The following is a 24421-nucleotide window of genomic DNA, read 5'->3' on the forward strand; positions in this document are numbered from 1 at the left end:
AAATAAACCAATGGGGTGTTTTCTTCTTTTATCTGTGTCATTGATGCATCAATTCAACAAAGCTAGAGTAGTTGGCAGAGAAAAGCACTATATAAAAAGTATATAATTTTATGCGTAAACATTTATTTGCCAATTATTATGGTGACCAGATAACAATTAAATCACTAATGGATCCCCTTTAATAACCAACTTTTAATTTATTTTAAACTTAATAATGGGCTAGAAACTGAGAATTTGAACTTGCAGCAAATTATAGACACTGTATGGACACTAGTGGTAATTGTCAAAGACCAATCTTCTCACTTGCTGTATCTCAATATATGCACAAAATAACAAACCTGTGAAAATTAGAACTCAATTGGTCGAAGTTGCAAGATAATAATGGAAGAAAAAACACCCTTGTCACACAAAGCTGCGTGATTTCAGTAGAAGCTTGATTTCGGGACCTCAAAATCAAATTCTGAGGTCTCAAAATCAAATTCGTGGAAAATTACTTCTTTTTCGAAAACTACGTTGCTTCAGAGGGAGCTGTTTCTCACAATGTTTTATACTATCAACCTCTCCATTGCTTGTTTACCAAGTAATTTTTTATGCTAACAATTATTTTGAGTAATTACCAATAGTATCCACTGCCTTTAATTGCCTTCTTCCATTAAGTCAAACAATTACAAACATCATAAGTGTGACCACATCCTTGACAATAAATGGGTATTATGGTAGAGTCTTACGTCATCAACACAGAGTGACTTGCTGATAAGCTCTGCCATAAAATAACATAATAAAACAACAATATTATTTTGTTTAAGGCTGTCATGATAAAATTGATTCTGTTTAGAAATTGTTAAAGTCTACAAAAGATGTTTGTATTAAGAGCACAAAGTTGAAATACAAAAGTGTTAAACTCACATGATTCACTACTTTGTGCCCAACATTTAAAACAGTTGTTTTTGACTATATGAAGTTGTGGCATTTTTTTTCTCAAACGTCCCCTGGTGTGTGTCCCCCGTACAGTAAATTAAGGAAGTTGATACTGAAAAGAGTTTCCAGATAAAATTTCTAAACAATTTGCCGAACACACCCTCTGTGTCGGCAATGCACAAAAATATACTGTGACAACTTTACCAGATTTTGACAAAAAAGCTACAAAAAGTCAAAACAAATCGCAGCAACGAGGACTTGCACCCATACTAAATAATATTCAGCATTTTTAAGTGTCATCAATACGACACACCACTCCTCCATCAACTTCACTGGCTCCCAGTCCATCAGCGTATTGTTTTCAAGATCCTCACCATTGTATACAAATGTTCTCACAATACCGCTTCTACATATCTCACCAGTCTCATCAAGATTTACCAACCTGGGAGACCTGGCCTTCGCTCTGGTTCAGACAGTGCACTCTTGGCAGTTCCAAAGGTGCATTCTGCTGCTGGGGATCGTGCTTTTTACGCACATGCTCAGCTCCTTTGGAACCGTCTCCCTCATCAAATCCGCTCCGCGGAGTCACTTGCAGTTTTCAAGAAACATCTCAAAACTTTCCTGTTCAATGACTGATTGCTTTGACTGTTTTCCCATTATCAGTGCCATTATTTATTTGCTTATTGTTTAGTTTCTTGTAAAAAGCTGTGGTACCTCGTGTAAGAGTGCTATATAAATGTCTCGTATTATTATTATTATTTCTGTAGGCAATATCTGCGTGTTATACAACAATGTACTTTGTTCTTTTAAAGAAGCTTCATAATTTTGTTACAGCCATTGGACCCTTTCGGTAAACAGTATTGTCCAAGGCCCACACTTTGTGTACCACAACTTCTATATCAAATAACAAACCTGTGAAAATTTAGGCTCAATCGGTCATCGGAGTCGGGAGAAAACTACGGAAAAACCCACCCTTGTTTCCGCGCGTTTTGCCGTTTCATGACATGTGTTTAAAATAAATCCGTAATTCTCGTTAACGAGAATTTATATTGTTTTGCTGTTTTCTCAAAAAGTAAAGCATTTCATGGAATAATATTTCAAGAGAAGTCTTTCACCGTTGCCTTCTGTAAACCCTGTAAGTTATTTGTAAATCTGTGAACTTTAATTTTTTTTTCTGAACCGAAAGGGTCCAATGGCTTTAACAATAACGTCAAATTAAAAATTAAATTTTGTGAAAATAAATGCTTTTCAGATGGATTCCCCTTTCCTCCATCCATATCAAAAGTTTATGAAATCTTCCATAGGCAGCTTCTCCGATGTTAAAATCATAAACATTGTTTCCTTGTGCTGTGTACACTTTATGCAAAAAGTCAAAGTTCAGCGGATAGATGGAGAAAAAAGAGAAACAGAGGAGGAAATAACTCCCAAAATTTGTTTTCTTTTCAATACTTGAGACAAGATGTGTTTTAAACAACATTCAAAGGATCTGCATCAATCTTTGAAACAACAATATTCAGTCTTCCCTCAAATATTACGTCCAGCTTGGATTTCAGTACGGGTAGGTATCCCCTCTCTGTGTTGCTATGGTTACACACGATGACACTCGTTCCCCTGGCGACAGCAGCCAAGATGTCATGATGTGACATCTCCCCTGTCAGGTACACATCGGCTGGGACTCCAGAGAGGACGCTGGCCCCTGAACCAGCGCAAATGGCTACACTCTGCACTTCAGATTCTGTGTCATAAGAAAACAATGAGATATGTTCAGCAAGTTCCTCTTTCCATCTTGACCGGCGCCTTTGAATGGTTTTTCACCAGATTTAGCGCGCCTTTAAAAATGCTGTGTTATTATTATTATTATTATTATTATTATCAAGTTCAGAATACATTTATAACACATTTAGCCTTTGAGAAAGACTCTGCTATGGTTGAAACTTCAGGCCATTAACTCTTTTTTACAACTATAAGGACAATTTTTTCTTGCTATGTTCACAAGCTTTTATCCTGCTAGCGTTTCATGGCCGAGCAGTTAAGAGCACCGGATTCAAGCTCTGGTGTTTGATCAGCAGAGTGTGGGTTCAAATCCCGGTCATGACACTTGCTATGTAAAATTTGGGAGGTAGTACTTTCTGCTCTACCGGCCAGGCTTCGGACTAATGATACCCAAGCCTACATCCGTATAGACTGTAAATGGGGTAACCCTGGAGTAGGCAGCAACTGCCTCTGGAAAAATGTAATTGTAGCCCACACCTTGGAGTGTCCTTCAGGCCTTGTGTGTCTGGTGACTTGCATAAAAAAATCAAAAAATAAATTTAAAAAGTTGTTAGATGTTTGTCACGATGGTAGAGTATGGGCTCTCACTTGACTAACTGCACTCGTGAGACAGCTCACTCCATTTACTACTACATTTAACCATGGTTTCATGGGAGCAGTCTCATGCCCAGCAGAGTGTGGTTTGAATCCCGGTCTTGACACTAGTGCTCTTGAATTAGGTACCAACATTTCTTTTGAAGGCACCGATTGAATCTGCTCTACCAGCCAGGCTTCTAGTGGATGACACCCACACCTACATCCTTACAGACTGTAAAGAGTGTAACCCTGTTTCAGTCCCAGGAGAAAGTGGAAACATGCCCCTGGTGATAGTTGATTTGGATCAACAGCCCAAGATGATTTAAGTGAAGCCATCACTTTAAAGTGGCCGTCCAGCCTTGTGATGTTAGGTAATATCCTTTTAGACTCGGTCCCCAAAGAAGCTCAGCGTTTGACTGGTACGGAATTCCCCCAGTCGTGTCCTTAAGTTGATTCAGGCAATGAAGCATATCGCTTACATGAGGCCTGTGGTTTCTGGCTCTGGGGTCACATAAAAGTCCTGATTTCTTAATCCTTTCTCCTAAGGTAAGATTTGAACTTCTCATCATCCTTCGTCCTTAGACGGTATAGTAGAAGCAGCTTTGATGAAGTGGTGCCAGGTTGCTTTGTCCCTTATGAGTTGTCGAGTCTCGTTTGGACTGAAATTTGTGTCTCTGGTGATGGTGTCTGCGTAGCTCATTTTCCTCCTGCCTCGGTTTGGATATGTGGGTTTGGAAACCGAGTAAAGATCGATTTAGCAAACAGGTTTAAAATAAAAGGGTTCCTAAAAGAATGTCACGCCTTGGGTGATATCTCATAAAATAAAATCAAAAGTCTCACCTTTTGACTTGTTGCTTCCTAGAGCCAGCTGAACATGCTGCAGTTTCAGATGAGTCTTGACAAGCTCTACCATCTTCAGTATGGATGTTGGATTGTCCAATTTGCAGATTCTACCACTACCAGTGCCTGGTATTGGTAGCTGGAATGAAACAAATTAGAGCAGAAGTAGTAAAGGAACCAATAGGAGATAATATCTAAAAGAAAGTAACGATATGTGGCGTTGGATAGTCTAGTTGGTAAGACACTGCTCTAGAATTGCAAGGGTCGTGGGTTCGAATTTCACCCGAGTAACATTCCTGTGATATTTTTTCACAGGACTCGGGAAAGTACTGAGTATACAGTGCTAACACACATCGGTGTATGGGTAAAAACCAAAATTAATATTCTTTATCCCCGATGCAAATTTAACATCTATTATATCGTTGCGGTACCCGCTGCCAAAACATAGGATTCGAACTGCCTCTAGCTACCGGGCAACCTCGATAGTCTACTGGTAAGACACTGCTCTAGAATTGCAAGGGAAGTGGGTTCGAATCCCACCCGAGTAACATGCCTGTGATATTTTTTCACAGGACTCAGGAAAGCACTGAGTATACAGTGCTAACACACATCGGTGTATGGGTAAAAACCAAAATTAATATTCTTTATCCCCGATGCAAATTTAACATCTATTATATCGTTGCGGTACCCGCTGCCAAAACATAGAATTCGAACTGCCTCTAGCTACCGGGCAACCGCGATAGTCTACTGGTAAGACACTGCTCTAGAATTGCAAGGGAAGTGGGTTCGAATCCCACCCGAGTAACATGCCTGTGATATTTTTTCACAGGACTCGGGAAAGTACTGAGTATACAGTGCTAACACACATCGGTGTATGGGTAAAAACCAAAATTAAAACAAATTGATATGTGGCGTGTCGAAGACAAGCACTTGTTGTGTTGGCTCAAGTCCTTGTCATGGCACTTGTGTCCTTGAGACAGATACTTTAACATAATTGCTTTGTCCTTCGGATGGGACAATTAGTTATAGCGCTAAGGGTTCCTTTTATTAACTTGGGTTGAGAAAAAACAAGAGAAGTGCCCTGCCTAAGGACACAAGTGCCATTACTGGAAATCAAACCCTTCATCCGATGTTAAGCCATTGAGTCTGATGCACTGTCTCTGCCACATCAGGGCCAAATATCATTTTTAAAAGCACAAAAATAAAACAAGTAAAATAAAACTAAGCTATCCAGAATATATAAGCAGTAAATTGCTTTTAAAGACACTGGACACTATTGTTAATTGTCAAAGACCAGTCTTCTCACTTGATGTATCTCAACAATAATGGAAGAAAAAACACCCTTGTCACACAAAGTTGTGTGCTTTCAAATGCTTGATTTCGAGACCTCAAATTCTAAATCTGAGGTCTCGAAATCAAATCTGGGAAAATTACTTCTTTCTTGAAAACTTTGTTACTTCAGAGGGAGCCGTTTCGCACAATGTTTTATACTACCAACAGCTCTCCATTATTCATTACCAAGTAAGGTTTTATCCTAATAACTATTTTGAGTAATTACAAATAGCGTCCACTGCATTTAAGCAGCTCTAGGAAATTGGGCTCAGGTCATACTCACAGATGTACGTCAGTAGAAAGTGATCATATCGTTATGTCAAACGGACTAAATACAAACCTTTTCAAATTTTGTAATCGTAATAGATTTATGTATCACTGGGTTATCCTCCACAGCTTCCATGAATGAAACCAATCCTTTCTCGCTGCAGTTTACTGTGCACTGAAGCATCCTAAAAAAGGAATGAAAAAGCAAACTTTAATCAATGATTATCAACATAATTCTAGAAAAATAATGAACAAAAAGACAGTATTTGAATGATTGTAGAACACTTGTATTGTATTTCAAATTTATTTATCAAGTAATAAACCACAACCTTGGAAATCTGACAGGTAAATTTATTTAAAAAAAATTGGGGTTGAATGGAGACAAATTCACTACAGTGGGACATGAACCTTGAGCCTCCAGATTAACACGCCTGTGCTCTACCAAATGAGCTATCTAGCCCCAATATGGGCAGTTTCCCCGGAAATCATGTCAATTTGTCTTTTTTAAACCGAAAGTGACATCAACGCATTTTAACTCCATTCTGAACTCTTGCCTTTACTAGTTGCTAAAATGTAACCCTCCTCCTGACGGCTGCCAGGCCGGAGGGACTCCTCCCGACGGCCGCCAGGCCGGAGGGACTCGACGGCCGCCAGGCCGGAGGGACTCCTCCCGACGGCTGCTGTCGGGAGGAGGGTTACGTTATCGCAACTATGCCTTTACCCGCTCTTAATTTGGACTTTCTCCACTTCTGATGCAATGAAGTCTGGTGGAAGTACAACTTGATGTTCAGCTGGTATTACCTCTTGATACTCAAGCTTGTGGGTCGATCCACCAGAAGCAGTTGAATGCTTCAGAGGCTCAACTCTGCCTGGACCTGTGCACAAATGGTATCGAAGATGGCTTTATTAAAAAATTACATATGTAAAAATAGTTATTTTTCAATTTATCATTACACTCTACCTCAGAGTTTTTAAGTATTGTTGTTGAAGTTTGTAAAGTGTTTTTTTATCCATCCAAATCATTTTCGTAAAAACAAATTGGAGCATGTAGAAAGTACAGTTATTTAAAATTGTATAAGGGGGGGGTTTACCTCAATGCAAAATTAACCCCACGTAAACTTGATGTAAAATTTTACATCTTCTAGTTCTACACACAACAAACGAGTGCCACAGAGTACAGTTTTTAACTTTTGTGGGTATCTACTTTGTACCTACACCTAACATTGTATTACAAAGATGATTACAAATTTTACCGCCAAGTTTTTTTAAACTTAAAGCCATTGGACCCTTTCGGTACAGAAAAAAAAAAAAGTTCACAGATTGACAAATAACTTAAAGGGTTTACAGAAGGTAGTGGTGAAATACTTCTCTTGAAATATAATTCCATGAAATGCTTTACTTTTTGAGAAAACAGTAAAACAATATCAATTTTCGTTAACACATATGTCATGACACGGCAAAACGCGCGGATACAAGGGTGGGTTTTCCCGTTATTTTCTCCTGACTCCGATGACCGATTCAGCCCAAATTTTCACAGGTTTGTTATTTGATATAGAAGTTGTGATACACGAAGTGTGGGCCTTGGACAATACTGTTTACCGAAAGGGTCCAATGGCTTTAATACTAGACTTTGTTAAGAACATAATCATGGCATAATCAACATGGATCATTCTGGCATAATCATACCTAGTTGTGATAATTGCAACCCTGGAGGGTAAGGATGGTGGGTAAAGATTATCGAAACTAAATCTCCTGGGTTTTTAATTAACTACTATTTTTAGATTACATTTCTTCATGGAATTTTGTAGGTGCGAAAACGTAACCCTCATCGCCGTCGGGAGGATCGAGGGTTACGTTATTGCAACTTAGACCTAGTAACTGGGGCGCTGTACTCCTTTTTTCAAAATGTTGTCGCTACGCCCGATAAAGTCAAAATTTCGAAAAAAGGAGTACAGCGCCCAAGTTACTGGGTCTAATCGCAACTAGGAAATTTGTAAACCCAAAATTAGTAATACATTTCTTGTGTACCACCACAATGCAATTACATTTTACCTAGACCCTCAGCTAGCCAATCATTTACACCCCCATGAACAGCATCATAACTTGTGTGTGGTGAAAAGATCGCAATTCTCTTCTCAATTGCCTTGACGATTATTCTTTCCTTTGTGCTGGCCATCGTTAATCTTTTCAAGCCGCTGAATATTGGAGGATGATACGACAAGATGAAATCAGCTCTCTCCTGGATTGCCTCACATAAAACTTCTTCGGTCAGATCATTGGTCAGGAACACAGTTTGGACTTGATGGGGTGGTGTGGGCTCGACAAGCAGCCCAACATTGTCCCAGCCTTCGGCAAGTGAAGTCGGTGCAAACTTCTCAAGCCCTCCGAGCACGTCTGACAAATTCATGGTTTTCGATAAAACAGAGCAAGTCCTGAGATATTGTGCGCTTGTCCTGTTCCAAAATGGGTTCTTGGGTTTAAGTACGTTTGAAGATGTAGCTGACCAATTTGTTGATAATCCGAAATTACCAACCCAACCTCTTCGAACTGTAGCACTTGCACACTGACTTGCGCAAGAAGAATTTGAAGACCTAGCACTACGACGCGTAGCAGACGACAACGACAAGAGTTGAGAAGCACAACTGTAAAAACGAACGTCTTTTTTGGAATTGTTGCAGTACGTATGAAATATAGTTCGGTAGATCGATGGAAAAGCTGAAGTTGCTTGCGTATAGCTCCACATGAGGAAGGCCTTAGAAAGTTGTGGAATAACTGGAATCTAGTCACACAAAAAGATAAAAAACACAGAACACTACAACTTCCAACTAGTTCAGAGGCTGTACAGATTTGGTTGATTATGATAATGTATAAGCAGTTCGTTGATTGGTCAATCGTAGATTTATAAGTAATTTACAGCGAACCAAAATGATTGTTACAAATAACACAAGCTCTTTCTATAACTATATTTTGTAGGCAATATTTATTAAATATTTTTAAATATATTCTCTTAATAAGTGACAAAACCATTTTATTTTGGTATTTACATCTGTTTTTTAAATTTTTATTATAAACTAATATTAGTAACAAATAATGCTATTATTGACATTGTATTTTGTAGACTTATAAAAGCCTATTTAAATACCCTCGTTATGTAAGACGTAAACATTGCAGACGAATGTGAAAACTGTTCAATTAAACTGCACTTCAAAACCCGAAATGGCTCTTTCACACTCACTTTTCTGCAAATTAAGATTTTTAGTTTCATCAAAGTGTTCATATATAGGACAAATAACAGTTCATATTGAGCCTAAACGATTTGCTAGCAACAAATTCACAACCAAAACTGCTGAACACTTTTCAACTCAGTTGAAAACTGCCGAAAACACTGATGTCAATGTCAGGGATAGAGCAATTATGTTTGTCCCAGAGAGTCAACCAGTGGATCAAAATGTGGTGGAAAAACTCCAGGATTTTGTTTCCGCCTCAAAGAAATTATTTGTGCTGACAGGAGCGGGTTTATCCACAGAATCTGGTATTCCTGATTATCGTTCGGAGGGCGTAGGAATGTATGCAAGGAGTAATTCTAGGCCCATTCAGTATTCCGACTTCATAAATTTTGCAGACAGAAGAAAGCGGTACTGGGCAAGGAACTTTGTGGGCTGGCCAAAGTTTCGCTCGACTCGCCCCAACGCTTCTCACAGAACTCTTGCAGAATGGGAGAAGGCCGGTAAAGTCCATTGGCTTGTGACGCAGAATGTCGACGCCCTTCACAGCAAAGCATACAGCGAGAGAGTTACCGAATTGCACGGACGGTCAGCGCACATCGTATGCTTATCTTGTGGTGGACAAACTACAAGGGATGAATTGCAAGAACGCATGATAGAAATGAACCCTGGTTTTTCAATAGAATCAGAGGTAAAATAAGTCCCGCGAATCGTAACCTACTCTTAGAACTATGATGCGGTTTGCTTCTCTATTGCCTCCACATTCGTAAATACGATAGCGGAACGAACCTTATAGTTTTAGGAGTAATTGTTACCATCCTGCCAGGCAGTCCCTGAACTCTGGTTAGGGCTGTCAGGGCTGTCAGGGAGGAGGTTTACAAAGGGCAAGTTTAGATTAGCTGAATGATTACGATCTTTGTTACACAAGCTCAAAAAATACTGCTTGGCTATAATCAACAAGTTTAAATTGGCCACACAAATGGGGATATACATGCTCCCCTCCTAGAACTATGAGGTTTGTTTGGCTACGTTTGTGGAGACGATAGCAGAATGTGCTAATAGTTCTAGGAGTAAACATGTTGGGAAATTTTGCCCAATTATTCATAAATGTCTGCACATTTCTTCATATCTAAAACTTTATTTCTTAGTCTTGTTTTGAGTCTGAAGGTCAAAGTGTTTGGGATGACCACTTTGCAAACTACTCCTACAACTATGAAGTTCATTCCGCTATTGTCAGCGATAGCGGAACATACATGTACCTCAAAGTTCTAGGAGTATTCGCAAAACACAACTAACTTTTAGTTATTTAAGTGAAACTTTTGTCTTCTTTTCTCCCAGAGAGTGACTTGTTGGAATCCTTTTGCAACAGACACTGACAGCCTACCAGTGCTTGGTTATGATTTGCATACATGTAAGCTAAAGTGTTGGGGTTAGGGTATCGAAAGGTTTGTTAATTGATAAGCCTCTCCCTTTCTCATAATCCCAAAACAACACAATTTCCCTTTTTCCCTGATTTCTAAGGCTATTGCACCGGATGGAGATGTCATCCTATCAGATGAAGTCGTGAAAGGATTCATCGTCCCATCCTGCAAAGACTGTCGAGGAGTCCTAAAACCAAAACTAGTCTTCTTCGGTGACAATGTGCCCAGAGTTACCGTTGAGTTTGTCCATAGCCGGCTGAGAGAAGCTGATGCTTTCCTGGTTGCTGGCTCATCTCTTGAGGTCAGTATTAATTGGAAAACTAACCTTTCTTTTCCTTTCTTTCTTTCTACATAGAGCAGCCTTCATGATTGAAGATAGTCGCACTGCCAGACACACCAGGGGGAACCCCTTCTCTTTGTTATAAGTGTGTTCTGGGGTCAAACACGCGTTGATAGTTTTTATAACAATGCATGGTACCTACAGCTTTATGTTCCATCTGAAGGACAAAGAGTCTAGGAGATTGAGTTCAGACTTTTAGGGCTATTTGTCAACAGCAATTATTTAAGGCACATAACAGGACACCTTTGGTAATGTCAAAGACAAGTATTCTCACTTGGTGTATCCCAACATGTGCATAAAACAACAAATCTGTGAAAAGGTGGGCTCAATTGGTCATCGAAGTTGTGAGAAAATAATGAAAGAAAAAAAATGTCCTTGTTGCACAAGTTTGAAAGGCAGGTCAGAAGTCTTTCTCAGCTTCCAAATTTTTCAGTGAAAAATAACCTCTTTTCAAAAACTAAGTTACTTCAGAGGGAGTTATTTCACAATGTTTTATGACTGTAATAGCTCTCCATTGCTCGTTACCAATTTTTTCTGCTAAAATATATTTTGAGTAATTACCAAGTGTGTCCAGTGCCTTCAGGTTTAATGTGTGTTAACATTCAAAAACATTTAGGACTTGTAACGTTCTCTTTGTGAAGGTATTAAAACAAAATGGATGTTCCCCAAAAAACAAAACAATAGACCGATCCATTAGGCTCTGCCCACGACGCACGTGTGAGCAAGAACACGTGAGCCTCTCTAATGCCTTTCTGCACAATCTGCCAGGCGCACCAAAGATACGCGCACACATGTCGGACCTTATTTGTTGACCTTCGTTTCGTTGTGATTGGTCAATACGGAATGGGGCGGGGCTTAATGGATCGGTCTATTGCCAAGGGACATAATGTTTCAGTACCTACGTTCACTTTTGCAATGAGTGTTCTGAGTAAGGGATTTGAGCGCGATTCAACATAAATCTGTGGCTGTTTTCTTCTTTAATTTTCAGGTGTACTCTGGTTATCGCTTTGCATTGGCAGCCAAGGAGCAGAAGAAACCTATTGCAATAGTAAACATCGGACCAACCAGAGCTGATAAACTAGCTACATTGAAGATCAATGCAAGACTTGGTAGCATCCTGCCATACATCCAGATTACTTGAGACACTCGAGCACCGCAAAACATCACAAACATACTACCATTTATACACTGTACAGTCGACTCTCATTATAACAAGATCGCTGGGACTGGCCAAATTACCTCTTTATAACATTGACTTTGTAAGAGGACAGCAAAATAAAGAAACTTTCTTTATAACAAAATCGCTGGGACTGACCATATTACCTCTTTATATTACAGTGATTTTGTTGTAAGAGGGCAGCAAAACAAAGAAACACAAAACAGAATAATAATAATAATAATAATAATAATAATAATAATAATAATAATAATAATAATAATAATAATAATAATAATAATAATAATAATAATAATAATAATAATAATAATAATAATAGTAATAATAGTGGCTACTTATATAGCGCTCAGGTCCGTCACGCAGTGACGCTCATGGCGCTTCAACTGGGGAATATACAGCCTGTGCTGCTAAATATGTAGCACATCAAAGCTAATCCATCACAAGAACCAACTCTGCCCTCACAGGTACCCATTTACCCCTGGGTGGAGAGAAGCTTATAGTTAAGTGTCTTGCTCAAGGACACAAGTGTCACGACCAGGATTCGAACCCACACTCTGCTGAACATAAACACCAGAGCTTGAGTTCTGTCCTATCTACTCGGCCACCACACCCAATGATTCGAAATGAGATTTGGGACTTTAAATGTGCTCTTTATAAGCAGCATTTCTTTATAAGAGTGCTCTTTATAACGAGAGTTGACTGTATACTAGACTTTACTTAGATTGACCCTTTTATTGCTTCTGATTAAGTAGTCGCAACGAAAGCTCATTATGCAGTTTTTTGTATTTTCTTAGTTTAGATTTTAAGCAAGTACGACCACGACTTTTTATTGATCTTTACATAAGAGTGAGAGATCATAATTTATCAAACCTAAGAGATCTACCGAAAAGTGAAAACCATTTTGTTTTTAAGAGTCGTCACTTTGAGCATTTTATTAACTCCCAAGTTTTCTTCAAGAAACATCGCTTGTAAAACTAATCTATGAAAAATGGACAAATGACACCGTTTTGATTTTAGTCATGTAGACATTCTATCATCTTGTTGCCTTCTTTTAGTTTTGACTTTAACGTTGGGCGTCGTACTCCAGTCATGCGAGCGCTTAAGGTCAATTGCCTTGGAAAGCAAAAAAGATATTTGAAAATTTTGTTTGGTTAATTTTTTATTGAAGAATGCATTTCAGATGGACAACTTTCTCAGGCAGGTTTGATACCAGTTTTAAACTAAATAAATCAAGTAAATTTTCAACTTATGAATTTATATTTATAATTGTCACCTAAACCATAGCAGGCCTTTAAATTATTGTACATTTTTAAAACCAGAGAGCATACACAGTTTGCCAATTTTACTCCTTTTTTAAACCTCTACTTTAACCTCGGCGAAGGCGAGGGGTCCATTATCGACAAACGAGGGGTCCATTATCGACAAACAAACAAACAAGCGTGCCAACCACTTCTGTTTTCAAAGATATTCATTTATTTCACACAATTGTTAAGAGTCCCACAATGACTGGGTCACTTCTTAGCTAAAAAATTAAATTAAAAAAATCCCCCAAAACCTTGTGGTTTGCTCAACACGGATCCAATGGTTCAAAGTTACTTTCCATTGCACTGAAAGCACAGACAGAGTAACATCTAGGTATTAAGACAACAAGCACATGCAACGGGTGTAACAAACAGTATTTTTGTTGGGAAGTTGCTTTGGATTTTTACCCAATTTCATAATGATGTATGATAATGAACGAACGGTTAATTTTGTCCATTATTTATGAAAGTAAAATATTAATGTTACAGAACTTTTAACAAAAACACAATGTTGTATTATCTATGACAAATTAATTCTGTACAGAGTTTATTTGGGAATAACATGTGTGTTTATATAAATTTATTTAGCTGTGTTTGGTTTTGATTAAAAATCATAAGTTAAATAATTGAACTATGGAATTTACAAAAGGATGAGGGACAAACGTATAAAATCTTTGGAGGTCTCTTAAATTTCGTTTCAAATATCAAAATATCCATAATTTTTTTTTTTTTCCCCGTCTGTCTTTCTTGCATAGCAATGAATGTCCAGAATATTAACTAGTTGCTGAAACCTTTTCCTACAAAAAAAAACTGTACAGAAAAAATATATATATTTAGTGAATCAATACTAAAATAAATATATATTTCATGTATAACTGAGTTTGAATTGTAAACCTCAATTTCATCAGTAGTTGAAATAAGTATCCGTTAATTATTATCCATATTCCAAATAGTATTATGTTATTCCTTCCATGATAAAAAATAAGGTTCTAGAATTCATGTTTAAGATGGGAGGATAAATATTCAAAACGAGGACCTATAACAATATCTAGAGGACAATAGGGTCCCCAGATGGGTAAAGATCCCCAGTTGGGAAATTGTGTACAAAACCAATGGGAGCTGTTGCTCACAAAGTAAGTACAAACAAAAGAGGGACAATATGAGACCCTGATTGCAGGTGTTTACGCACTTGTGAGTCTGTGGGAATCCCAAAGACAATTTGTGATGGCAAAGACCACAGACCAGGGCCCAATTTCACAGAGCTGCTTAAAGGCAGTGGACACACTATTGGTAATTGTCAAAGACTAGCATTCACAGTTGGTGTATCTTAACATAAGCATAAAATAACAAACCTGTGAAAATCTGAGCTCAATCGGTCATCGAAGTTGCGAGATAATAATGAAAGAAAAATAACCATTGTCACACAAAGTTGTGTGCGTTTAGATGGTTGATTTCGAGACCTCAAGTTCTAAACCTGAGGTCTCGAAATCAAATTCGTGGAAAATTACTTCTTTCTCGAAAACTACGTCACTTCAGAGGGAGCTGTTTCCCACAAAGTTTCATACCATCAACCTCTCCCCATTACTCGTCACGAAGAAAGGTTTTATGCCAATAAATATTTTGAGTAATTACCAATAGTATCCACTGCCTTTAAGCACAGAATAATGCTTATAAATTTCAGAAATGAGCAGGATACCAGTCATAAATTGTACTTCTAACATGGTAGTTTGGCTGGTAACCTTATTCAGGCAAACTTAATTTTGTTGGGCGTAACTACTTTTTGTACTAAAGTAGCTCTGCATAGAGCTGCTCAAGCTAAAAAATATTGCTCAGCAATTTCCTGCTAAGCTAAAACAAGCAGGATACCAGTTACAAATGGTGCATGTGAAATGGTGTTTTGGCTGGTTACCATATTCTGCTAAGCTTGATTTTGTTGTGCTTAGTTATCTTTTGTGCTTAAGCAGCTCTATGAAATTAGGCCAGCTAAAGAAAAGAAACAAAAGACCAGGCAACACGTCAAAGTGTATATATTATGACATAATTCTTTGGCTGGTACCCAGTTCTTGCTTTACAAAGTATGTGCGCTTAGCATCTAAACGAATATAGTTCCATGTCAAGGACTTCACATTAGGGGGAATAATGTACAATCATTTATTCCACATCGAATTCCATTGTAACACCAAGCATTGTTAAATTAACAGTGATGTGCAGATGAGGTGCCATAAGCCTTTTTGAGATATGGCAGGCCCTAATGCTACAACACTATAAGGTAAATTTGTGTGTATACACCCAAACCAATCAGTACACCCCTATCACGTCCGCCACACCTCAAAAAGGCTTATTGAGTTGTACATTATGAAAGTAAAGCTGTTTCATGACATGTTTTCATCAAAGATGATTCTAGGAAGCCAAAATTACCTCCCCAAAACCAGTTTCTGCTGCACCTTCATGACTTTATGTGGCCCAACGTACATGAAATAACAAACTAGCTCAAATCGGTGTCATGCTAAAATGGAATTTTCTTTCCAATAATGAACATCGTTATCCCGTGTATTAAAGTTATGAGTAAATCTTTGAACATTTATACTTTTAATTTTTCATAAACTGATAGAGGTTTGCGGTAACACCATGTGAATATCTCTTCTTGAGTAGTGATATTGTCTTCAGGAATATACTGATCAAAAACATAGTCATTAACCACCACGGCCCAATTTCATAGAGCTGCTTAAGCACAAAATTTTGCTTAAGCGAAAAATTAATTGCTTAGTAAAATCAGATTACCGGCCAAGACTCCACTCAACTGTTATGCTAAGTAAACAAAAGCTAAATACCAGTCATAAGCAATGTATATGGCATGAAATTTTGACCAGTAACATGTGTAAAATAAGCGAGCTATTTTCGTGCTTAAGCAAATTTTTTGCTTAAGCAGCTCTATGAAATTGGCCCCGGTTCTTTACAGAACAAACACTACTCAAAAAGAGATACTCACATGGCGTTACAACAAACCTCTCTTAGTTAAACTTTCACCATGCAAAGTTTCAAATCCTGAATATTATGTATATTTTACCCTTACTGGGTAGATTTTGGGGAAACAAAATACTCAGCGTAGATTTGGGGCAAACATTAATTAGCACATTATGCCTCACACCATGTATAACACATAATTACAATTGCCAATAATACTTATCATGAAATCTCATGCAAAAATAAAACTCTTCTATAAACCCTTAAAAAGTTTTGTCCCCGGTGAACTTTGATGGGCCAAGGTGAGCGTGTGTGTTATATTATCCAGTGGCATAATACTACATGATTAAAATATCTGTATAAAATTACTTCACATACCAAAAGAAAGAAAAAAAACTATCAGTGGCCAACATTGTTACGAAAATAGTTCACAAAGCTCACCATTTGAGTTCCAATTAGATGTATTTTTATATATATATTCATCTTAATTACATTCAATATGTCCATAGAATCTTGACTATACACCAGACATATTCCTGGTTCTCTCCTATTTACAGGGTCTATTATTAATTTTACAATAATTCACATTTTTGAACAAGATTTTGCAATCACACTAAAACAGCTTTGCCGACTGTACAGGCTGAAGGTGATCCATGGAGACAGAATGTTGAAAGGGCAGGCTCTGATTATGGTCCCATGTTTTCCTAAAACCCCAACATAAAGGCAGTGGACACTATTAGTAATTTAACTCAAAATAATCATAAAACCTTACTTGATTACGAGTAATTGGGAGAGGTTGTTAGTATAAAACATTGTGAGAAACGGCTCCCTCTGAAGTGACGTAGTTTTCGAGAAAGAAGTAATTTTCCATGAATTTGATTTTGAGACCTCAGATTTAGAATTTGAGGTCCCAAAATCAAGCAGCTGAAAGCACACAACTTAGTGTGACAAGAGTGTTTTTTCTTTTGTTAATATCTCGCAACTTCGAGGTCCAAGTGAGCTAAAATTTTCACAGGTTTGCTATTTTATGCATATGTTGAGATACATCAAGTGAGAAAACTGGTCTTTGACAATTACCAATAGTGTCCACTGTCTTTAACGATCATCCAAAATACAGCTAGAACTGGTCCTCAATTCATTGCTCTGCTCACCATCAAATTCTGCGCTTACAGCCTATAGAAACACCCAACTTATATGGTGTCGTAAGTACATAGTTCTGTGGTAAGCAGAGCCATAAAATTGCACTCAAGTTTGGACCGATCCATTACATGCAGGCCTGTCTTGGCCTTGGTGCCCCATCAAAAGTTTTCCATTGACTTTAAGGGCCGTGTCACATGAGGCAATTTACGGGCAACCAGTTCCAGGCAATCTCCAAGAAGAAAAGCCATTCACATTTCACTGTTCGGTATTTTTCTCATTGATCATAAGACATTGTTTGAATATCGAGTCATGTGCCATCGAAGTGGATCTGTGGCATGCACTGCAGTTGGTTGCCTCCAAGTTGCCTGTAAGAATTGCCTCGTGTGACTAGGCCCTAAGAGTTTCAAAAAGAAGAGCCCTTTGAAAAATAAAAATGGCCTTGCCCTTTCAAAGATGAGTGTCCAGGGGCCGATTTCACAAAGATCTAAAATTGATCGTAACTGCAAATCAATCGTAGTTGCTTAGTAAAGTGTGATGTCACAATACAAACCACTATGGTGATACTGAAAATTTGTGTTGCGATGAATTTTATTGCTTTGTGAAATCGGCCCCCGGTCTGTTGGAACATGCCACACTGTATTGGATGGTAAAGTAACTCAAGTTTGGGCAAAACATGGTCAACTTGAAAACAATGAAAAACCTTTCACAATTGGCACATTTGTTGCCAATAGTCTCACGGCAGGCAACAGTGAGTATTAATTAATATAATTGTATGAACAAGAAAATACAATTAGCTGTTGCAAACTGCTTAGCACAATCAGGGACTAATGTGAGACTTTTGAACACCTGGACCCAATTTCATAAAGCTGTTTAGCAGAAAATACTGCTTGACAAAAAAGTCCTTGCAAAGCAAAAATTGAGTTGGGCACCATCCACAACAATGCAAATTTGAAGGCAGTGGACACTATTGGTAATTGTCAAAGACTAGCCTTCACAGTTGGTGTATATCAATTTATGCATAAAATAACAAACCTGTGAAATTTTTAAGCTCAATCAATCATCAAAGTTGCGAGATAATAATGAAAGAAAACACCCTTGTCACACAAAGTTGTGTGCGTTTAGATGGTTGATTTAGAGACCTCAAGTTCTAAATCTGAGGTCTCGAAATCAAGTTCGTGGAAAATTACTTCTTTTTCGAAAACTATGGCACTTCAGAGGGAGCCGTTTCTCCCAATGTATTTTACCATTAACCTCTCCCCATTACTCGTCACCAAGAAAGGTTTTATGCTAATAATTGTTTTGAGTAATTACCAATAGTGTCCACTGCCTTTAATGTAACTTGGGCTGGTAACATGTTTCTGCTACGCAATACCAGCCTGTGCTTAGCAAGTTTTTATGCTAACAGGCATCATGAAATTGTGCCCAGTAGTTTTGATTTATGAGCACTTTTGTATACTGTATGTACTGTACCTGGCAAGTCTCCTGCCACCAAAGTGTCCCTGAAAGTGCACCCCCCTCCCACCCCCCACTGTACAGAGCTGCGAGCGGTAACCATTCCCAACCATATTCATCTGCTAAGCTAAAACTATCAGAGCACCAGTCACACAAAGTATACATGATGTTTCAGAGTGTTTTCTACTAAAGAAACAACTGTTTTTCTGTGCTAAGCAATTATAACGGTTACATAAAATACATGTATACATGATATTTCAGTTTGTATCCTGTTAAACATTGGAGGCAAAGTGTGGTTTCTTGGGACTCAATCTGCCAAACACCTGTTATGACATGACTGTATACAGGGGTCGAAATTAAGTGTATTTCCATGGTAGTCAGCAGGGCTAGTGACCAATAATTTTTAGTAGCCCTGATTAGATTTTGGTAGCCCGAAAGACACATTATGTCTCGCGTCACGGCTCAAACTTTACAATACACCAATAACATAGTTCTTTATTGTTTGTGATGATGATTTTTGCATTATTTTTCCACTAGCCCGTCGGGCTATCAAACTGAAAAAATGAGTAGCCCGACTGTAAATCTGGTAGTCCCGGGCTAGCGGGCTAGTGGCAATTTCGACCCCTGGTACATATTAGCCATGTCACACCAGGCAATTTACAGGCAACCAGTTCCAGACAATCTCCAAGAAGAAAGCCATCCACATCTCAATGTTCGGGTAATTTTCTTGTTGATCATAAGACATTGTTTGAAAATCGACTCATGTTCTACAAAATTGGTCCTGTAGCATACACTGCAGTTGGTTGCCTACAAGTTGGCTATAAAAGTTGCCTTGTGTGACAAGGCCCTAATAGACCATGCATTGACGTCATCCAGCCGCCATCTTTGAGGTAAAACGGTGACGAAACAATCGAAACGCACATAGATTGGCCAATGAACAACCTCCTTTTGACCTCAATGCGGGGGCGCCGTACTGAAATGACATCATGTGCATAAGGTCTTTACCGCCCCCAACTCCCAATTAGTGCGACAGGAAGCATTGATATCAACTTTCATCTACAGAACAAATAAGGCCATATCACTCCCACTCAAGAAGCCTTCATCGTTAACAAGCCCTTAATGAGACCTAATGAGCCCTTTGTGGAAGGTCTTAAAAAAAAGAAAAAAGAAAAGAAAAGTAAAACAAGTCTACTAATGACCAATTTGTCATTAATTGCATTCTGATGTTTATGTCTAGTTGGGGGGTTTGTTCGGCCGTAGAAGTCAGTCCGGAGGAACTATTACTTTTACCTTGGTCGTTAAACCAGTTCATTTCTGATTATATTTCTGAAGCCATTGACACAGATAGCCATGTTATTTTGAACAAACCAGCACCTGATGAATTTTGCTTTGAAAAATCACTCACATTGTACTAAATTCATTTACTACCATGTACTACCATGTCATGGTATTTCTGAAGCCCAGCGTGTATATTTGTTTAAAAAAATCAGAGTATAATACACTTTTAAAAGTATTATTTCATAGATTTTTGGAATGTGATTCTTATAACTCTTCTTAATATTTAAAAGATTTTTTTTGTAATCTTCAAGATCTATTTTATCAAAAGATAGAGCATTCCTCTCTAAAATATAGAAAAAATGCTCCCCCAAACAATCAACCAGTGAGATGCAACCCACATGCATCATGTCTGGATTAACAAAACTATTTGACTCTTGCTAAGGTTAAAGGTCATAGAGTTTCAGTGCTGGAAAAAACAAAAGTGTATCTGCTAAGCCAACTGAACAGGGAACCAGTCTCTAGTAATACAAGTCCTATCACATTTTGGCCGGTAACTTATTTTTGATAAGCAGAACTATTTATGTGCTCAGCAGAATTAAGCACATGACCCTTATTTATAAAGCTGCAATGTGGAGAATATCTCAAAAGTCCAATTAGCAAAACCAGGAACTCCAGGAATGTTGTTCCATTGCCTTGCTTAACAATTTTATGCACTAAAAAAACAGCTTTTATGGTACGGGTCCCTGGCTCCCATGTCTAATTTCACAAACTAAGGATGCAAGTAATATTGTCACCAGACCATCAAGACATGGTGATTACACATTAGAATAATTTAGTTATTAAGACTTTGTGATAACTAGGCATCCAAGATAAGGACGAAACAACCACAGTGAGCTTCAAAACACACGTAACTATCGTGACTATAAGAAATTGTGTGACGGCTGATCAACGCATCTGCATTGATACTGATTTCAGATTCAACTTAATGGACAACTGTTGCCAACCAAAGCATTGAAGAACCACCATTATGTAAGAGACACAACTCCTTATACATTTCTTAGACCTTTCTAATGCAACGTCACAGCCGTAGTATTTGCCAACCAAGGTTGAAAACTATGGGAAGCCAGTGAATGAAAAGCAAAAACAGATAGGCACTGTTTGTAACAATGTTACACAATTTAAAAATAGAGTTTAACTTGTTGGAAACAAAGGAACTAATCAAGGGATGGATTTTTATTTGATTGAAAGTTCGCAAAAATGTTGAACTTGGTCACAACATCTGTTAATTAGGTGAGGTTTGCCGAGAGAGAATACAGATGGAAATGTTGAGTGACTCAAAAGAGATTAACACATGGTGCTTCTGCAAACCATACTACCACCAAGCAAAATTTCAAATCCTACTTTCAAAATGTCTGTTAACACGATTGTATATTTTGCTAACATTCGGTCGTCCGAGCCAACCCGCACAGTTTGTTTATATCAACAATAGAAAGGTCTATGGAGAAGATTCCTCGATGGTGAATGTTTGTCTGGGTGGAGCAATCTTATGTGGACCTCCACTCAGAATGGCACATCTCCTTCTAAAGTCACCTCTATTATGGTTTCATTCTATCAGGACTGGTTCATAACCAATGCAAATATGGAGCCATTTTGTGATGAGAGGCCAAAAGATTTTGACTGATGTGGAATCAAAGGACGACTAGCGCAAAAGATTTTTTGGGGAAAAAAAACAACTCAACAGATTTACAATATCGAAAAACCCTTTTAGGATGATGTGTGAAATGACCTTTAACCCCGATAAAACATAAAGGGATTCAGATGAGGTACATGAAAGCTCACACAAAGCATCTCCTAATCGGAGACTTTTAGATGGTCCTTTTTCACAGTATTGCGCATGCTCAGAACTACGTGCCCAAGTTTTTAGCATGCACGCACGCTCATAGCCGCAAAAAAGGACCTTTATGTCTGCTGCCACCAGCGTCTCCTATTGCCTCACACTAAACACCTCTTGGTGGCACCATAATACAGCAACAACACAGTAATAATTACCTCTATGTTTAACAGATACCTGATCAATGAGACAAGTGGCACCAACATGAACACCTAGGGGTCTATGCTTGGAAACCTACTGATGCCATTGTATTTGGGTTTAATCTTCAGAATTCTTGCGAGTTCTAACTGACGTGAGGATGACTTTGTGCGCTGCATGGATTTTGGCTTGATGGAGATGGGCATTGATTTAGTGTGAGTCACGGGAGCAGTCCGTTTCGACGCGCTGTCCCTCTTAATTTGCTGCGACGAAATCTCTAGATCTGACGTCGGCGTAATTAAGTCACTGATCATCTTATTTGTTTTGTTAGTGTTCTTGACAGAGTGCGACTTGTTTATCCTACTGGTGGCTTTCCCGACTCTCTTCGACGACGGCATCGACTTGTGCCTGGTGACTGTGACAGGTTTTCTTTTGGGTATTTCATTCCGGGTGGTGGTTTCTAGAGATGGGGATCCTGATGACTCGGAGTTTTGAGTTGATTCTCCGGAGCCGGCTCGCTGCCTGAGATGTAACTGCTTCCTCTCTCCCAGCTTTGGGCTTGGGCTCAAGTTGATCCTGTTCCCAACGACAAGGTTGTTACTCCCTGGATGGGACAAACTCCGTTTCACTCCCGTATCGCTCCCGGCTCTCCTTCGATTGTTATTATTTGAATTTGTTTCTGAGTCCGTCGGCTCACTAGCGCCACTTTCTTTGGCCTCTATGCTTCCGCCGTCCTGTTGTGACTCTCCGTCCACCTGAGGTTCTTCTCCGTCTTCTTTCTCCTCCTCTTTGGTATCCTCTCCATCTTCCTTATCCTTTGTCTCCTCTTCATCTACTTCCCCATCTACCGTTGCCTCTGCATCTTTACCATTTCGCTCGATGGGATTCAGGAAGATGAGAAGCACAGTGATGTTATCGTTAGAGCCACTATTCTTGGCCTCGACGACGAGCCGATGAGAGAGGGTTTCCTTGTCGCTTCCGCTGTTGATGCCTTCTTGGATGATTCGACAGACTTCTTTAGGTGTGACAACATCCCACAGACCATCACAAGCGATGACGACGCAGTCCTCTGTGCCGGTAAGTGGTAGAGTCTTGAAGTCGGCGTCACTACTTACATAAGGCTTCTGATCAGGATCACCTGAGTACATAAAAACAACCAAAGTTTCATTCATGAAGAAATCAACTTTATCAACTACAACAAATCCCTTATCCATAATCTACCTGGCAAGTAGATACATGGTTTAAGCGCACACCAAATATGTATTAAATCCAATATACTGAAATGCAGCAAAATAGGAACCAGGAACATGCTTAGCTAGATCGCTTAAGGAGCATCTCAAAATCACAACAGTAGGAACGTTCTAATTTGCAGTGGGGTTAAGCATTCCAACAGGCATATTGTACACGGAACAGTCCGATGAATTGCTGCAACGTTCGATTCGATCAGAATTAAAAAGTGCGTATTCTCTCGCGTGGAAAAGTTCCCTTCATTTATGCCTACATGAATTCTCCTGCGGTTAGAATGTGTCACACTCTTGATATAACCCTTCAATAGACCGATCCAGTAGGCTCTGCCCATCAAGAACACGTGGGGCTCTCCAATGCCTTTCTGCACAACTCTTCTTCGCGCATCAAGATTCGCGCATGCATTACGGACCTTATTTGTCGGACCTTCGTTGCGTTGTGATTGATCATTACGCAATGGGGCGGAGCTTAATGGATCGGTCGTTAGCTAGCAGTCTGTGCCCTATTTCATGGCTCTGCCTACTGTAAGCAAAGAATCGGCACTTGCAGAAGTAGCGAGTTTCACGCTCACATCAAGCGTATTTCACAGGTTAGCAGGGAATTTCTGCTTACGTTACTTGGTATTCTTCGCTTACACAACTAGCGCAGACATTCGGCTGGTAAGCTCAGAATTCAGCTGTAAGCAGAGCCATGAAATTTAGCCCAAATGTGCATGCCTTCAATATGCATGTCAGCCTTAGCCATGTAGCTTACACAATAAACAAGATTCTACTCACCTATTGCCCTTGATACAGCCAGTGTACCATTGACTCTCCACACACCGAAAAACAACACACATCCACCGAGCTGCTCTATACGTTTTTTCTCATCCTACAACGAGACAGAAACGGATTTGAAGATGTTCATCAGTTTTACAGATACAATTACAATACAGAAGTTTACACACTGAATTTTTAAATGTGTAATATTCATTAAGAACTCTTGTATTCACTGGTATCACAAACTGGTATTGGGTTCACACCCCATTCATATCCTGCGCCTAGACGTCAAGGTACTAAGAAGCTGCTGTTGCTAGTGGTATAGTAAATAGGTTGCCATGGGATAGTACATCGGTTGCCATGGGATAGTACCTTGTTTGCTGCAT

The 24421-nt window shown here is 38.9% G+C and overlaps 3 protein-coding genes across 3 annotated transcripts in view; 1 reads left to right on the forward strand and 2 right to left on the reverse strand.

The window, feature by feature from the left end:
* Nucleotides 1-21: 21 nt before the first annotated feature.
* LOC139938985 (NIF3-like protein 1) lies at nt 22-8536 on the reverse strand. Its single transcript, XM_071934676.1, has 5 exons — nt 7759-8536; nt 6428-6581; nt 5780-5891; nt 4108-4246; nt 22-2653 (listed from the first exon to the last, which is right to left on the reverse strand). The coding sequence occupies exons 1-5, from the start codon at nt 8447-8449 to the stop codon at nt 2385-2387; spliced, it is 1365 nt and encodes a 454-aa protein (XP_071790777.1). The 5' UTR covers nt 8450-8536; the 3' UTR covers nt 22-2384.
* A 329-nt stretch (nt 8537-8865) lies between these two features.
* On the forward strand, nt 8866-18773 carry LOC139938385 (NAD-dependent protein lipoamidase sirtuin-4, mitochondrial-like). The gene is made up of 3 exons (XM_071933860.1): nt 8866-9621; nt 10452-10652; nt 11680-18773. Exons 1-3 carry the CDS (start codon nt 8923-8925, stop codon nt 11830-11832), a joined length of 1053 nt encoding a protein of 350 aa, XP_071789961.1. The 5' UTR covers nt 8866-8922; the 3' UTR covers nt 11833-18773.
* Nucleotides 18774-21484: 2711 nt separating this feature from the next.
* LOC139938386 (protein phosphatase 1F-like) overlaps nt 21485-24421 on the reverse strand; it is a 29865-nt gene continuing 26928 nt past the window's right edge. The window contains exons 6-7 of the mRNA XM_071933861.1: nt 24054-24147; nt 21485-23170 (exon numbers count right to left, since the gene is read on the reverse strand). Coding sequence (XP_071789962.1) covers nt 22107-23170; nt 24054-24147 — 1158 coding nt within the window. The 3' untranslated portion in view covers nt 21485-22106. The remainder of the gene's footprint in view (nt 23171-24053; nt 24148-24421) is intronic.

Source organism: Asterias amurensis, chromosome 6 (assembly GCF_032118995.1).
Source record: "Asterias amurensis chromosome 6, ASM3211899v1".
NCBI classification, from domain to species: domain Eukaryota; kingdom Metazoa; phylum Echinodermata; class Asteroidea; order Forcipulatida; family Asteriidae; genus Asterias; species Asterias amurensis.

Excerpts from the sequence above, each read along its gene's own strand:
- LOC139938985 (XM_071934676.1), bottom strand. The coding sequence starts at position 8,449 with ATGTGGAGCTATACGCAAGCAACTTCAGCTTTTCCATCGATCTACCGA. Across the intron at positions 6,582-7,758 it reads TTGGCTAGCTGAGGGTCTAG|GTCCAGGCAGAGTTGAGCCT; the intron begins GTAAAATGTAAT and ends ATTTGTGCACAG. Across the intron at positions 4,247-5,779 it reads CGATTACAAAATTTGAAAAG|CTACCAATACCAGGCACTGG; the intron begins GTTTGTATTTAG and ends GTTTCATTCCAG.
- LOC139938385 (XM_071933860.1), top strand. The coding sequence starts at position 8,923 with ATGGCTCTTTCACACTCACTTTTCTGCAAATTAAGATTTTTAGTTTCA. Across the intron at positions 9,622-10,451 it reads GTTTTTCAATAGAATCAGAG|GCTATTGCACCGGATGGAGA; the intron begins GTAAAATAAGTC and ends CTGATTTCTAAG. Across the intron at positions 10,653-11,679 it reads TTGCTGGCTCATCTCTTGAG|GTGTACTCTGGTTATCGCTT; the intron begins GTCAGTATTAAT and ends TTTAATTTTCAG.